General features: G+C 41.3%; 1 protein-coding gene across 4 annotated transcripts in view; it reads left to right on the top strand.

Moving 5' to 3' along the window:
* Positions 1–14,214, top strand: part of SPSB3 (splA/ryanodine receptor domain and SOCS box containing 3) — an 18,673-nt gene extending 4,459 nt beyond the window's left edge. For all 4 annotated transcript variants that reach the window (XM_074197199.1, XM_074197200.1, XM_074197198.1 and 1 more), the window contains 6 exons: positions 3,639–3,779; positions 9,117–9,294; positions 10,112–10,299; positions 10,411–10,513; positions 10,806–10,931; positions 11,210–14,214. In XM_074197199.1, coding sequence (XP_074053300.1) covers positions 3,651–3,779; positions 9,117–9,294; positions 10,112–10,299; positions 10,411–10,513; positions 10,806–10,931; positions 11,210–11,544 — 1,059 coding nt within the window. In that variant the 5' untranslated portion in view covers positions 3,639–3,650 and the 3' untranslated portion in view covers positions 11,545–14,214. The remainder of the gene's footprint in view (positions 1–3,638; positions 3,780–9,116; positions 9,295–10,111; positions 10,300–10,410; positions 10,514–10,805; positions 10,932–11,209) is intronic.

Raw genomic sequence — 14,214 nt, 5'->3', positions numbered from 1 at the left:
TCCTTCCCAGCTCTGATACTTTGTGTTGGTTCTAGCTGCCCAGAACTGTATGGTTTCTTCTTCCTTGCTTTATTCTTTAGGAAACTGCCCAGTGGATTGAGTCCAGTGGGGTTTAAAATCAGGGTATTTATCCTCCCTATTTCAGGATGTGTAGCCTGGGCAGATCATAGAACTCTCTTCATGTGCTTTCTTTTAGCCTGTCTTTCTTACTTTTAATCATTAGTGACCTTTAAGAGGTGTCATGTCTGAGATGTAGTGGTTTTGGAATGGACTGACTGGATTGAGAGCAAATACAAGTTCTGAGTATTTTATTATGTCCTATTTGCTATTAAAAAAAAATAGGGTGCAAAATTCATCTGCCTTGTGACCCACCCTCTACACTTGAAAAAGTACTGTCAGGGGGTGGAAGGTCAGAAATTGCATGTGTTACCTGATGTCTCAACTCTGGGATGATGCACTCATGACTCTTGTTGCCTCTGGTTCAACAATTAATGTAATAGCTGACATAAGAGCCTCAATTTGAATTTGTAGTTTATGAGGCTAGGGCCCAAATATTTCTGTTTATTTATGTGGCAGTTTTTATGTTGGTTTGGAAATGGAAAAGAAAATGGTGCTGCCTTCCTTAAACTATTTATCTTCCTTTTCCTTTGTAAACCAAGGTTGTTGGGAATAGAGCTGAGATTGTGGTTGTGTTCTGAGAGGTAATTTCTGGTCCAATGAAGCAATAGCCATTTGTTGTCACAGAGTACTTGATACTTATGATTCAGACTTCTAGAGCTTCTACACAGAGCTGTGGCAGTGAGACTTAAGGGAAATAATAAACTCTTGACTAATGCCACAGTACAGAGTGGGATCTTGGGGAAGGGGGAAAGGAAGGCTTGCCTATGGTTGAGTGTGGAGAGGAAAAGATTGTGTTATAGATGAGAAATACTGTTGTCATCATTATGTTGTCTCCAGGAAACCTTGGAAGTAATGGGTGAAAAGAACTGCAAGTTAGTAGGGAAGTTGAGAGACTGTTTTCATTTTCCTTTCTCTATCCCCAAAATCAGGATTAAGAAATCCTTGAATCTTTGCTTCAGGTCACAGGTAGAAATGAGTCTAGAATAAAATAGTTTAATCCAGACCCTCCAAAAGTGCCTACTTTGAACAGTACTACTCTACAGATTGGGTGAGATACAGATGTTTTTAAATTTCTTGCCTTAATGGAGGACAGAAAGTATATCAATAAATATCATACAGATTAGAATATAATCATACATAAAAGCAGTGCAAAACTTTCTTTTTTTCTTATTAAAGATTTTATTTATTTTGAGTTTTACAAATTTTCCCCCAATCTTCCCTCTCCCCACCCCCACAGAAAGCAATTTCTCAGTCTTTACATTGTTTCCATGTTGTACATTGATCCAAATTGAGTGTGACAAGAGAGAAATCATATTCTTAAGGAAGAAACATAAAGTATAAGAGATCGCAAGATCAGACAATAAGATATCTGATTTTTTTCCCCTAAATTAAAGGGAATAGTCCTTGAACTTTGTTCAAATTCCATGGCTCTTTATCTGGATACAGATGGTATTCTACATTGCAGACAGCCCCAAATTGTGCCTGATTGTTGCACTGATGGAATGAGCAAGTCCATCAAGGGTGATTGATCATCACCCCCATGTTGCTGTTAAGAGTTGCTGTTAGATTCTGCTCATCTCCATCAGTTCATCATCCAGGCTTCCCTGAATTCCCATCCCTACTTTTTTCTAATAGAACAGTAGTGTTCCATGACATATATATACACCACAGTTTGCTAAGCCATTCCCCAATTGAAGGACATTTACTTGATTTTCCAATTCTTTGCCACCACAAACAGCGCTGCTATGAATATTTTTGTACAAGTGATATTTTTACCCTTTTTCATCATCTCTTCAGGGTATAGACTCAGTATTGCTGGGTCAAAGGGTATGCACATTTTTGTTGCCCTTTGGGCGTAGTTCCAAATTTCTCTCCAGAAGAGTTGGATGAGTTCACAGCTCCACCAACTATCTAATAGTGTCTCAGATTTCCCACAACCCTTCCAACAATGATCATTATCCTTTCTGGTCATGTTGGCCAGTCTAAGAGGTGGTCTATAGGTGGTACCTCAGAGAAAGTACAAAACTTTCTAAGAGAGGTTTCAAAAACTATAAAAACCTGACAGTTGTATACCACCAAGGTGGTTTTCTGTGTATCATCTCATTTCAGCTTCATAATCATCCATAGATTCCTCCCATTTTACAAATAAGGAAAACAGGCTCAGAGAATTTACCTGCCCATAGTCTCATGTCTAATAAGCTTTGATTGTGAGCTCAAGTCTCCCTGCAGTCAAATCCATTCAGCTTCCTCCATATGAAACATGTGAATTCCCAACACCTTTGTATTGTGTACTATAAGAATTGTTTTTCCCACTTTACAGATGGGTAAATTGAAATCCTTAGAAAGTCTGGCATGATTGGAAGCCAAATTTCTCTTGATTTCAAGACCAGCTAAGTCCTCCAGTTCTTTGCTGGGAGTTATTGAGGAGGTGCTTGTGTACAACAGAAGGCAGCCACCCAGGTTTCAAGTGTCCAAGAGCTACCTATGATTTAAATCTAAATTAGATCATTAGTTTTAGCAGTAGAAGGGATGTTAGAAATGAACATGACATGAACTTTTGGTCGCATAAGTATTTAGTGATAGAAGCCAGAATTTGAACTTGGGAACTAGAAGAGCATTGTACACCTATCTTATGATGTAATTTTGCTATGTCTTACATTTTATTTTTTTCCTTAAGGATATGATTTCTCTCTCAGCACATTCAATTTTGATCAATGTATAGCATGGGGAAATAATGTCAAGACTATCAGACTGCTTTCTGTGGGGGAAGCAAGATTGGGAGGGAAATTGTAAAATTCAAAAAACAATAAAAAAATTAATTTGAAATTGGTTCTTCTGAATACAAATTCAGTGGTCTTTTAGAATGATTTCTCTCAGCACATTCAATTTTGATCAATGTATAGCATGGGAAACAATGTCAAGACTATCAGACAGCTTTCTGTGGGGGAAGCAAGATTGGGAGGGAAATTGTAAAATTCAAAAAAACAATAAAAAAATTAATTTGAAATTGGTTCTTCTGAATACAAATTCAGTGGTCTTTTAGAGTACCTCCTTGATGATACATGAGATGGGGAATTACAGGGTGTTGGGAAATAGCCATTTCTGACAAGCTCATTGGATTGAACCAGTGATCCTATGGCTAAAGGTATGCCTAAGGGTGTGGTGTTGATGCTAAATAGAAAGAGTCTACTATTGCTGACTGACTTGGTCCCTAGAATTATTGAGTACTGAAGAAGGCAGGGCCTAGGGTTGATGACTTTGCTTGTGCCCCTTAGTAGTTTTTCAATGATGGTTCAGTAGTTAGATGCCAAAGAAGATAGCTCTGCTTCTAATAACCTTTTGTCTAGTTCCAAGAACTCCATGGTTTAATTGAAACCCTAGCTGTGAACTACTGTCCCTGTTGAGGAATCATGGGGCAGACATGGGGAAGTTTTAATTGCTGGAGATTGAGTTCTGAGGGAGTTTCCCACGTTATAGGTTTTATCTTACCCTTTGTTTGCTTTTCTCTTTTATTCCAGGTCTTCTCCACCATGGCCCGACGCACCCGCAGCAGCCGGGCCTGGCATTTTGTTCTGAGCGGGGCCCGCCGGGAGGCAGATGCCCGAGCTGTGGCTTTGGCCTCTGGCACCACCAACTGGGGCTATGATTCTGATGGACAGGTGGGTTGCTGCTTCCTTAACTGGAAGAGTAATTAGCAGCGCATGTTCAGAAGAAGATGTCTTAAGAAAATCAGCTTCAGGCTTTGCTCCTCATATGGAAGGGTGGGTAAGGGAGAGAGCATAAGACCAGATTCTTTTATTGATCAGATTTTAATTCTGCACTAGGGGTCTAAGTAAAGCTTTCTTAGCTCCAAAGTAGAAAAGACCCTGCTAGTTGATCCCTGTTATACAGTTGAAGAAGTCCTGTTTCAGAAAGGAAATGCCAAGTGTTCTTTTTCTCTGCTTTTGTAGGGAAAATGGGTGAGGGATGAGAGGTAACTGGGTTTATAATCAAAGTTCTTGACTTTTTGGTTTGATGTTTTCACCCAGAACCCTTGCTTAATATATTGTTAGATTTCAATGTTTTCTCTGTGAAGAATGTTCACAGAGTGTAGTACTATATTGGGTATGTCTACAGTGCTTGCTGCCTGGTATATTCCTACCCTTCATGGTCTAAGGACCATCTCTGTAGGTCTAAAAGATATACCTGGGATGCTTCTGAGGGATATACCATGAGATTCTCCTGGAGGAGTAGGAGGAAAGGAGTATTTGGTATAGGGGACAGGAAGATAATTTGTAGGCAGTAGGAGAGAAAAAGAAGAGCAAATTGAATTTTCCTGACTAAAAATATGGTTGAGTTTTTATGTTAGGTTTATACTCAAATAGCAAAAGAGTGTTTCTGTTTTGCTCTGTACAGTTGTTGAATGGAGTTTACTAAAGCCCTTAGTTGAACATGAATCTACAATGCTGCAACATGGTGGCATTATGAACCAGTTACATTTTGAGTGTTGTTTAGGTCAGCAGTCCATTGTCCTTTTCTCTCACCAAGTTACTGGTAAGAACTTGGTCAGAGTCCAGTCCTGTGCCCAGTTTTAGGACTTGATTCTTAAGAGAAAGGGAGTGGAAAATGGAAAACCCTGTTTGTGCTATGTAAAATATAACAAGTAAAAAATGGAAAAAGAGTTGCTTTCTTCACCTCAGATAATGTGGACAGAACAGATAGAACTGGAATTATGGGGTGAGGAAGCTGATTGGTCTCTGAGGATAATGGCCCCTAAGGTTTAGGGGAAACATCAAGTCCATGATGACAGTACTGGAGGTGCTGAAATAGGTCCTCATCAAAAACTTATACAACTTTGAGGGGTCATAAAGAGTCCACATAGAATAGAAATAAATGTTCTTTTGTCCTGCTAAGGTGGTGGGTAAGATGACATTTGTCTGAAGCCTCCCTATAATCTATGTTTCTTTATCTCTGAATCATAGAGACAGTGAATCCAAGCAGATTTTTTTCAGGTTTGATTTCTTTCCAATTCTTTAGAAAAAACAATTTTCTTTCATGTTGACGTCTTTACTTGTTAGCATTTCTGGGGATATGGGGGGAATAAGATACCCTTGCAACAGTCTGAACTGTCCCTTATGACAAAATATCAATTAAACAAAAATATCTGATATACTAACTATATCTTATTATGTAAACAAAAAGGAAGAATGTTTAATGAATTGCTCTTTGTGATTTCCATTGGTTTTCCAGTTGTTTTCAACTTCCTTATAGTGATCCTTTATTTTATGCTGTTGTATTCATTATATATGTTGTTGTCCTTTTGTTTCTGTTTACTTTTGTCCATCCTGTGACCTCACCCACATTCCTGTTCCACCTCCACCTTACATTGGCTAGTGACCTTGAGAATTCACTCTACTGTATGTTTCATCATAGGAAATGAGGCTCATTATCTAAGTGTTGCATCAGGGGAGCGTGGGTTATGTTTGTTGACAGTGTGACTTAGAAATTTATGATATTTGTAGCAGTTAGCACATACATTGAGCATGCTGTTCTTAACCCTGCTTTCAGGAACTGATACAAAACACATACCTCTCTTACCTTCTTTCTATCTTGGAGACTTTCCAAGAGCCCAGGCTGAATATGTTCATTCAGGACCTAGCCTTTCTTCTTGGCACTTAGCCCTTGTAGAGAATCTTGAAAGGTTGGGGTTTAGCACATGATTTTACTAGGACATTAGGATTGAGCTGGGTGACTGGAGCCTGGAGAGAGTCATTTTCACAAATCAGGATATATTAGAAACTCCTAAACAAGAGTTCACTTGAACATTTGGCAGCTTTCCTTGAGAATGAATGCTTAGTGTTGGTTCTGAAGATCCTCACTTAAAACAGGGTCTTTTAAATATCTCTAGCTTCTCTCCAGTGTGGGATGTTAAATATCTCTAATTTCTATTCTAACGAGCCATCCTCTGAATCAAATTTAAAAAAAAAACACAATTCAGGAAAACCAAACACTGTACCGGGTTGATTCTTGACAAACATACAATGTCCTATACATACAGCCTCCATCTCTGCAAAAGAAGGAATTGAAGAGCTTGCTCTCATGTTCTAAACAAAATCAATAATAGAAATCCTTGGAAAAACAGTGTACTTCTGGCTTCTGGAAAAAGGGTTGTTGAGGCCCATTTTAGTCCTACCTGGGTAACTGGGTATTAGGGCATGGTGGTATAATCAAAGAATTCAAAAAAATAAGTGCCCTTGGGTAAGAAATGAGATTATCTGAAGCACCATACAACTGTTTTTTTACTTGAAAATCACAACCCTGGGAGATGTAGGTACTATTATTATTTCTGTTTCATAGTTGTCATAGCAATCAGGTTAAAGGAGTTGCCCAGGGTCCCACAGCTGTAAATGTCTTTGAAATTGGGTCTTCTTGACTCCAGGTCCAGGACTCTGCTGTACCACCTAGTGCCTCTAAGATTAGCTTCATTTTATCTTGAGTCTTCTGTATTCATAGTTTGCATGTTGTCTCTCCTAGTAGAGTTCCCAAGTTTGTATCTCTGTTGTTGGCACAGAGTAGGCACTTTGTAAACATTTGTTAACTTGCAGTTTAAGCCTTTTTTGCTATTTCTTTTGTCTTTAGGGCTCACAAAGAATAAGTTAAATATGCTAGCCCTTCAGAATACAGCCATAATTTCTCAACTAAGTCTTTTCTCCTGACTAGGTATCCCTAGTTCCTCTCACCAGACTTCATTTGATGTGATCTTGAGACACCTTTGGATATGTAATATTATTTGTGTTGTCAGCTACAATTGATGGGTTGATTGTATTCGATGAACTCATTTTTGTCTCTTAAAATAACAAAATTATAAAAAAGTTCTGAGTGAGGAATGTCAGGGCATATATAGAAATGTGATGTAAAAATAAAAGACTTCTATAAAATTGTTTAAAAACCAAAAAAATCTCAACTCTGATGCCCATTCTTTTATAGTAATAGTTAAACTGAACACAGAAACCAGGTAGTTTGCCTATATCAGTCTCCATCTGGGTGATGGGGCTATTAGAATTCCAAAGGATAAGGTAAGAAGAGATTTCTAAAGGAGAGAAATACATGGTGGGGGTCTGCTTTCACAGTCTTCTGCTCCCTGATAAGGACTATAGTACCTCCTATACTATGGCTTTGATTGCTGTAATTGAGAACATTTATCATTTTTGTATCCCTAATCCTGAAGATGAGCTTTTCTATGCTTAGCTAGGTTGGTCTGCAAAGGACCAACTGTGAAAACCTTTTCAGTTTGGTAAGAAGTGACAAGCTAGTGTTGTATTGAGATAGGTTTCAGTGACTCAAGGTTGCCTTTATTCCATGAAAAGGTATTGTAGAAGATGTCTAGCATATAAGTATTCTGATAAATATGTTTGGAGGAAAACTTGTGAGGCTTTCTCAGGAACTCTAAGACTATTGATATTTTTACCCCACCTTTTGGTTCTACATGTTCTGTGAGGACCATCTCTAGTTGACCTGCTCCATATCTGGCCACTGGATTATATGAAGATCACAAAACTGGTGACTTTGCACCACACTCCCCTCACTTAAATCCAGTTCTCTTGAATGTCATGGTCTTCAAGAATGAAGAACAAACAACATATTCTGTATTCTTGGTGATTACAATTTGTGGTTAGTAGTTAAGTTGGCACTCAGGTCTTCCTGTCTGTCCTCAAACACCCTCTAATGTTGCTTTCTCATAATTATAATCTTTAGTTGTAAGGTTATAGGATCTGGAGTTTGAAGGGATTTCTGAGATTTTGTTAACACCTGCTTCTTAGAAGAAAAACTAGACTCGAGACCTTAACTAGCACAAGTTGTGAGTAGTAGAAATGCTTTTTTAATGTACTAACTCTCTTGGGAAGTTGTGACTTAACTTGAGTCAGCCACCTAATTATAATCTAATCTAACGCACCAATTTTGCTTATATCTTATTTTAACAAGACCTAGATTTTCCCCTCTAACTCCTTTCTCAGAGAACTTTATCCTAATCTCTAATGTAGGGACTTTAGGTTGGGATACTATATTATTCTTGAAAATAATGACTGTAGGGATCAAGAAGTTGATAGTATGACTGGAACTGTATAGTCTCATGGCTTTGCCCACTTAAGAAGATTGCTCACTTACATTGACCATTTTTTCACTGGAGGATAAGCAGGTAGTATTTCTTGGTTTTGAGGACTCAAGGGATCGTCTCCTAGGATTTGCTGTCATGGAATTTTTGCTCATCAAACACCCTTGATAATAGACTTTGACAAGAGGAATCTTCAGCAATTTCCAGAATAGGCAGGTGATTTGTCCCATATCTAATGATTACTCAATAAATACTACCTGAAATTCCCTATAGCATCTCAATAATCACTGCAATGTTTGTGAATATTCAAGAACTATTCAGATAGGGCTCTGACTTCCTGAGGACCTTTATTCTCAGGGCAGTTTCTTTTTTAAACTGGTCCTTCTCTACCTTGCACTTGCCCCAGTTCAACTTGGAACTGTCAAGTGAAGGCAGTGAATGGAATGAAAGCTGGAAACTGCTCAGTTTGAGCTTGATTCAGCAGCTTAGAGTCTATATGAAAATGTAAGGTCATAGAACTTGTTGCTTAAGATTTATGAAGAGCTAATGGTTCACCTCAGGCAGGCTCTTAGGAAGGTGGGCTTTCCAAAAGTAGGGAATTTCTATGCACCAAAAAGTGTAGGTACCCAAGTGTACATACTACACAAAGAGGGGAGAGTGAAACAGGTCACTTGTTTTTTTTTCATGTGGTGTGTATGTGTCTGTGTGGGACTGTCCTGGGCCAGATTCTTCAAAAGGAGAAGATAGTGATGGTGGCAAGTTCCCAAAGGTGTCTTAAACTAATTCAAAGGATGGGGAGGGATCCTGGTAACAGGTTTCTTGTCCCCTACCTTCTTCCTATCATGTGCCTGAATTTTGGATAGGCTAATGCCCTGACTCTCCCCTTGGCTTTTTTGTTTGACAGCACAGTGACTCAGACTCAGAGGCAGAGTTTCCCTCCCTGCCACCCTCCATCCCCAGTGCTGTACCAGTGACTGGGGAATCCTACTGTGACTGTGAGAACCAAAGCGAAACTCCGTACTGTGCCAGCCTCCACACCAGCCATCGAAGCAGGGACTGCCAGTGTGGCGAGGAAGACGACTGTAAGGAGCCTTAACCCATGGTTTTCTGGAAACTCTTAGTTAATTTCTCAGGGCTCCAGAGTCGGCAAACCTGGGCTGAGGGGGAGTATTTTGTAGAGGCTTCCTACACTTGTCTTTTCCCCTGGTATTGTGCAGTCTTAGGAAGATGCTCAGAGTTGGGGTAGCAATGGAGTGAGTTGGTTTTATCAAACACAATTATAACAGATGCCTATTTTAAGGGAGAGCTGAGTGGTCAGCCTACCCTTTGATAAGGAGCAGAGAACACAATATTGAGGCTCAAAAGAACATACAGGGGCAGCTAGGTGGTGCAGTGGAGCACTGGCCCTGGAGTCAGGAGTACCTGAGTTCAAATCCAGCCTCAGACACTTAATTACCTAGCTGTGTGGCCTTGGGCAAGCCACTTAACCCCATTGCCTTCCAAAAAAAAACCCCATCCAAATAAATAGAGAACATAGAATAGGTAGGAGTTTTTAATGATCATGTAATTTATCCATGGGTATGGTATTTTTTTTTCCTGGATTGAGAATAAGTCAAAAATGAAGGGGAGCTATGAGGATGGTAGCGTGACATTACAACCCTTTGTGGGGTGGGGGGGGCATGAGGCAGCTCTGGATTAAGCCTCAGGAACTCTCATTCAACATCAATGCTAGCCTGCTTTTGCCTGTTTTAACTGGGCCACCTCCTTGACCTATTAGCATCCGGTTCACCAGCTGATTTGGGTCAGCAAGAGAGAAGTGTTAGGTTTGGAGTGGGTATGTTGTGGGGTTGATTCCATTTTGCTTGTCCCCAGTTGCAGCCTCTTCTTCCTCCCAAACAGATTTTGATTGGGTATGGGATGATCTGAACAAATCAACAGCCACTCTGCTAAGTTGTGACAACCGCAAAGTCAATTTCCACATGGAGTATAGCTGTGGCACCGCAGCCATCCGAGGGAACAAGGAACTGTGTGAAGGCCAGCATTTTTGGGAGATTAAAATGACTTCTCCAGTCTACGGCACTGACATGGTATATTTAGGGGAACCTGGGGGATCCTGCTCCAGACAAGGGTGCTGGCCACGGACCACTGCTCATGGCTTAGTGTTGTTCTCCTTCCCTTCTCCCCACTGTTTCCGGTAGATGGTTGGTATTGGGACATCAGATGTAAATCTGGACAAGTACCGCCACACCTTCTGCAGCTTGCTGGGCAAGGATGAAGACAGTTGGGGCCTTTCCTACACAGGTGAGCATTTGAGGACTGAAAAGGATACAAAGGAAAAGGTGCTAATTTTCAAGGAGGGGAAAAATCTCTGGATGCTTCTCCTTTTAGAAGACTGGTTGGGGTTGGAGGCTTCATGTCTAGCTGTGACTCAAATCTCAGGCTAGGTAGACTGGGATGGGGGTAGGATTATACTGTATCCTGTAGCATCAAAAGGCAGGGCTAGGAAAGGGGAATTATTAGAAGTGAAGCCTATTTTACACACTACAAGATCCATCAAATCTAGTCTTCACCTGCTTTGGGGCTGTTGTTTCAGGACTTCTCCATCACAAGGGTGACAAGATGAGCTTCTCATCACGGTTTGGCCAGGGCTCCATCATCGGAGTTCACCTAGACACTTGGCATGGGACACTGACCTTCTTCAAAAACAGGAAATGTATAGGTAAGGGTGGGAGCTGAAGGCCCAAGTTACAAAATAAAATGTCTTTAATGGAAGGAAATTAAGCTAGCTAGTTTTGTATGAAGGGCCTGAAGGCACTTGACAAAAATATGCCATAGAGCCCTTAGAAAGGGCATGGTGAACTTGGGTAAACACAGAAATCTGGATTCCTTGGATCTACAATTAGTTTGGTACTAAAAAGACCCAGGGAAAGAAAGAGTAGGACCTTTCTGAGTCCCTTCTGATCTTCGATCTCCATTCATATCATGTCTTTTTGCCAGGAGTTGCTGCCACTAAACTGCAGAACAAGAAATTCTACCCCATGGTTTGCTCCACCGCTGCCAAGAGCAGCATGAAGGTGATCCGTTCATGTGCTAGCCTCACTTCCCTGCAGTATCTCTGTTGCTATCGCCTGCGCCAACTGCTGCCTGACTCTGGGGACACATTGGAAGGATTGCCTCTGCCACCTGGCCTCAAGCAGGTGCTGCACAACAAACTGGGCTGGGTCCTGAGCATGAACTGTAGTCCCCTGAAGTCATCATCACCCAAGGTGGCAGCATGCTCAGGGAGCCCAGAGGCCAAGCCATGTCAAAGGAAGAGGTGTCGACGGACTTAAGTTATTTTCCAATGAAAACTGCCTTGTTGGGCTTGGGGTGGCTTCTCTTTCTTTCCCATTTCCTCCACACACTCTTGGGATAAGAGGGAAGGTTGGGAAGGGAAGTTGCCCCCATCAGCCCCACTGGTTTGAATTTGCCAATATGTTCCCCTCATTCAGGAACTAGTTTAGGTCGAGGCATCTGTTCCTCACCTCGACTGGAAGACTGTGCCATGAACTAAGAGCATCAGCTCGGAAACAGATGATCACAGTAAGGCTCCCTGAGCCCTTATTCTGGACTTAGCCAAATGATCACTCCAGGTCCTCTTTAGTGGTGGAGATTGCAGTGCTACTGCCTCCCTCTGGGGACAGCTTATGATCACTCCTGCCTCAGGGGAGGGGAGGATAATGCTGTAGCCTAGGCTCAGCAGTTCTCAAATATACATCTGAGAGGGGTGAGGAGAAATGCTTGGTTAATATTTAGATGTATGTTCCCCCTCCACCTCTTGGGGCTTCAGATCTAGGATCTAGAATTTTTTTTTTTTAAACTGCTTTTGCATGTTGTCAGCTTCTGCTCCTGTATCAGAGACTGTATCAAATCACTGTAATAAAGTCAAAATAGTTTATATTGAATTACAGATGCTGCAAAAGAAAATGGGCCCATGTTTAGAAGTTGGGGGAGGATTATGATTAATATATTTAAGGGGTGACACTGGAGGGGTGTTCCAAGTGTCAAGTCTACGCTGATTAGAAAGTTCTACCATTGCCTTGTGATACACCTGGGGTAGGGAATTAGCTCCATTTTAGTGATAGATGAAGCTTGAAGTGATATTTATTGGCAGAACCAAGGTCAGGCTGGCTGTCTCTGCCTCACCAAACACCACCATCCCCAGCTCTCCAATCAGCAGTTGCCTTAAATGAATCCCAGAGGAACATAGTATCGCACAAAGATGTGAGTTGTCAGGGTCTTTTATCTTCCCTGCTTATTAAAATTGTAGGTGCATCCTATCTGGGCTGGAAATTGGAAAATCTGAGAGCTCCTTCCATCTTTAAAGAATTCATTAAAAAAAATTGGCACAGCAGTTACCACTTTTTTATCACCTAGCTTAGTTATAGCCCTTTGCTCTCCCACCAATAAAGAGCCTGTTCTGCTCTGTCCTTCATTTCTTAATTATATCCCTTGCTTTGATGCCCCTTAAATATTAAATCCACTTAATTTATACGTTGACCATCCTTGCCCTTGTTTTCCATGGCATCATTCTCCTGCCTGTTTTTTTTTATATCTTCACATTGGCACCTAGCAGTTAAAGCACCAAGAACGAACAAATTGGTACACCAAGGTTCCCTAAAAGCAGGGAAGAGATGGAGATGAGGGCTTTTTAACCTATGTGAGTCTTGCCACTCCTGTTAGCCTAGGATCTGCAGCCCCCCCCCAATCCCATAATTATATGCTCAAATCCAACCAAAGGTCAGGATTAGATAGCTGAAGAGGTCAGGGCTGACTGCCGCTGATCTGAATCTGATATCTTTTCCTCACAGCAATGTCACTGAGCAGAAAAGCACACATCAAAAGGAGCCCAGAACCCATGTTGGTATTTCCCACATCATCTCTCACTCTCCACTAAGCTAACGCCACCCTCTAGCCTGGTCTGGGATGAGGGAACAGTCCTAACTGAAATGAGATTAAAACCTAGCCTCCTGATCTTACTTTTGGGTAGGGCCTTAGCAGACTTCAGGGCCAGCCCATCTTCCTGAAGTACAAAAGGAGAAAACCCGTGATTTGTCGTAAGTCAGATCCCAAGGTCTCTAGCACTGACATGGGCAGAAATCTCATCTGGAGATTACTAAAGAAATCAAGGCTAGTAATGCAATTGACTAAATGTACGCTACTACAAATGCTATTCTACAGGAATAGTCATGGTCAGGCTTGGGCATGGAGGGACACCTGTACATGCCATGAGCAATGAGCAGACAAAGGGGCCCAGCAGCCCAGCCAGCTTCTGTAGCATCAGGGCCTGTGGAGGACCTGACCAACCCATATGATTATGCCCTCTTCAACCTTGTTCTTTTGTTGCTGATAACTTCTATATCCTGTTGGGTCTTAGCCACCTTTGAACTGGATGTTAATCTATCGGACTCCAGCCTGCTGAATTTGAGCAAAAACTTAAGTCTTTCTGGCTCATCTATTTTTTCTTTCCAGTCTGGGATAGTTAAGCCTGCAAAGTCTCCCATTTCACTAAGTATACCTGCCAAGTGATGGCTTTCCTTTATAACCCCCCATCCCTGGCCTAGGACAAGTCCAGTGACAGCCAGGTGATAGACTGGCCAGCAGCATTTTCAGATACAATCCAAGGAAGAGAACAAGGAGATGAAGCTGCCACTAAAAGAAACTTCAGCTGCCATGTGGTAGAACCCTCCACTAAAGGAAGAACAGTAAGGAAATTGGGGTCTTGTTTGTTGTCTAATTTTTTTTCCCAACTATTTGCCTTCAATAAAGTCAATAGCATCTGTCATTGAAGTTGACAACTCTTCTTTCTTGCTAATTTACTTAAATTGTGGACACATGACCTCCAAACTGGGAGACCCTGTATGGAAATCCAGGTTCACCCACCTTTTCTCATCACCATTAAGCTCCAAGATTGCTGCCAACAATCTCTACAGAAGATGCCTTTGGCCATGTCCCTCTGCCTT

The sequence above is a fragment of the Macrotis lagotis genome, chromosome 8 (assembly GCF_037893015.1).
Source record: "Macrotis lagotis isolate mMagLag1 chromosome 8, bilby.v1.9.chrom.fasta, whole genome shotgun sequence".
NCBI classification, from domain to species: Eukaryota; Metazoa; Chordata; class Mammalia; order Peramelemorphia; family Peramelidae; genus Macrotis; species Macrotis lagotis.
The sequence above is the reverse complement of the archived record's forward strand: the minus strand, read 5'-3'. Positions and strand labels throughout refer to the sequence as shown.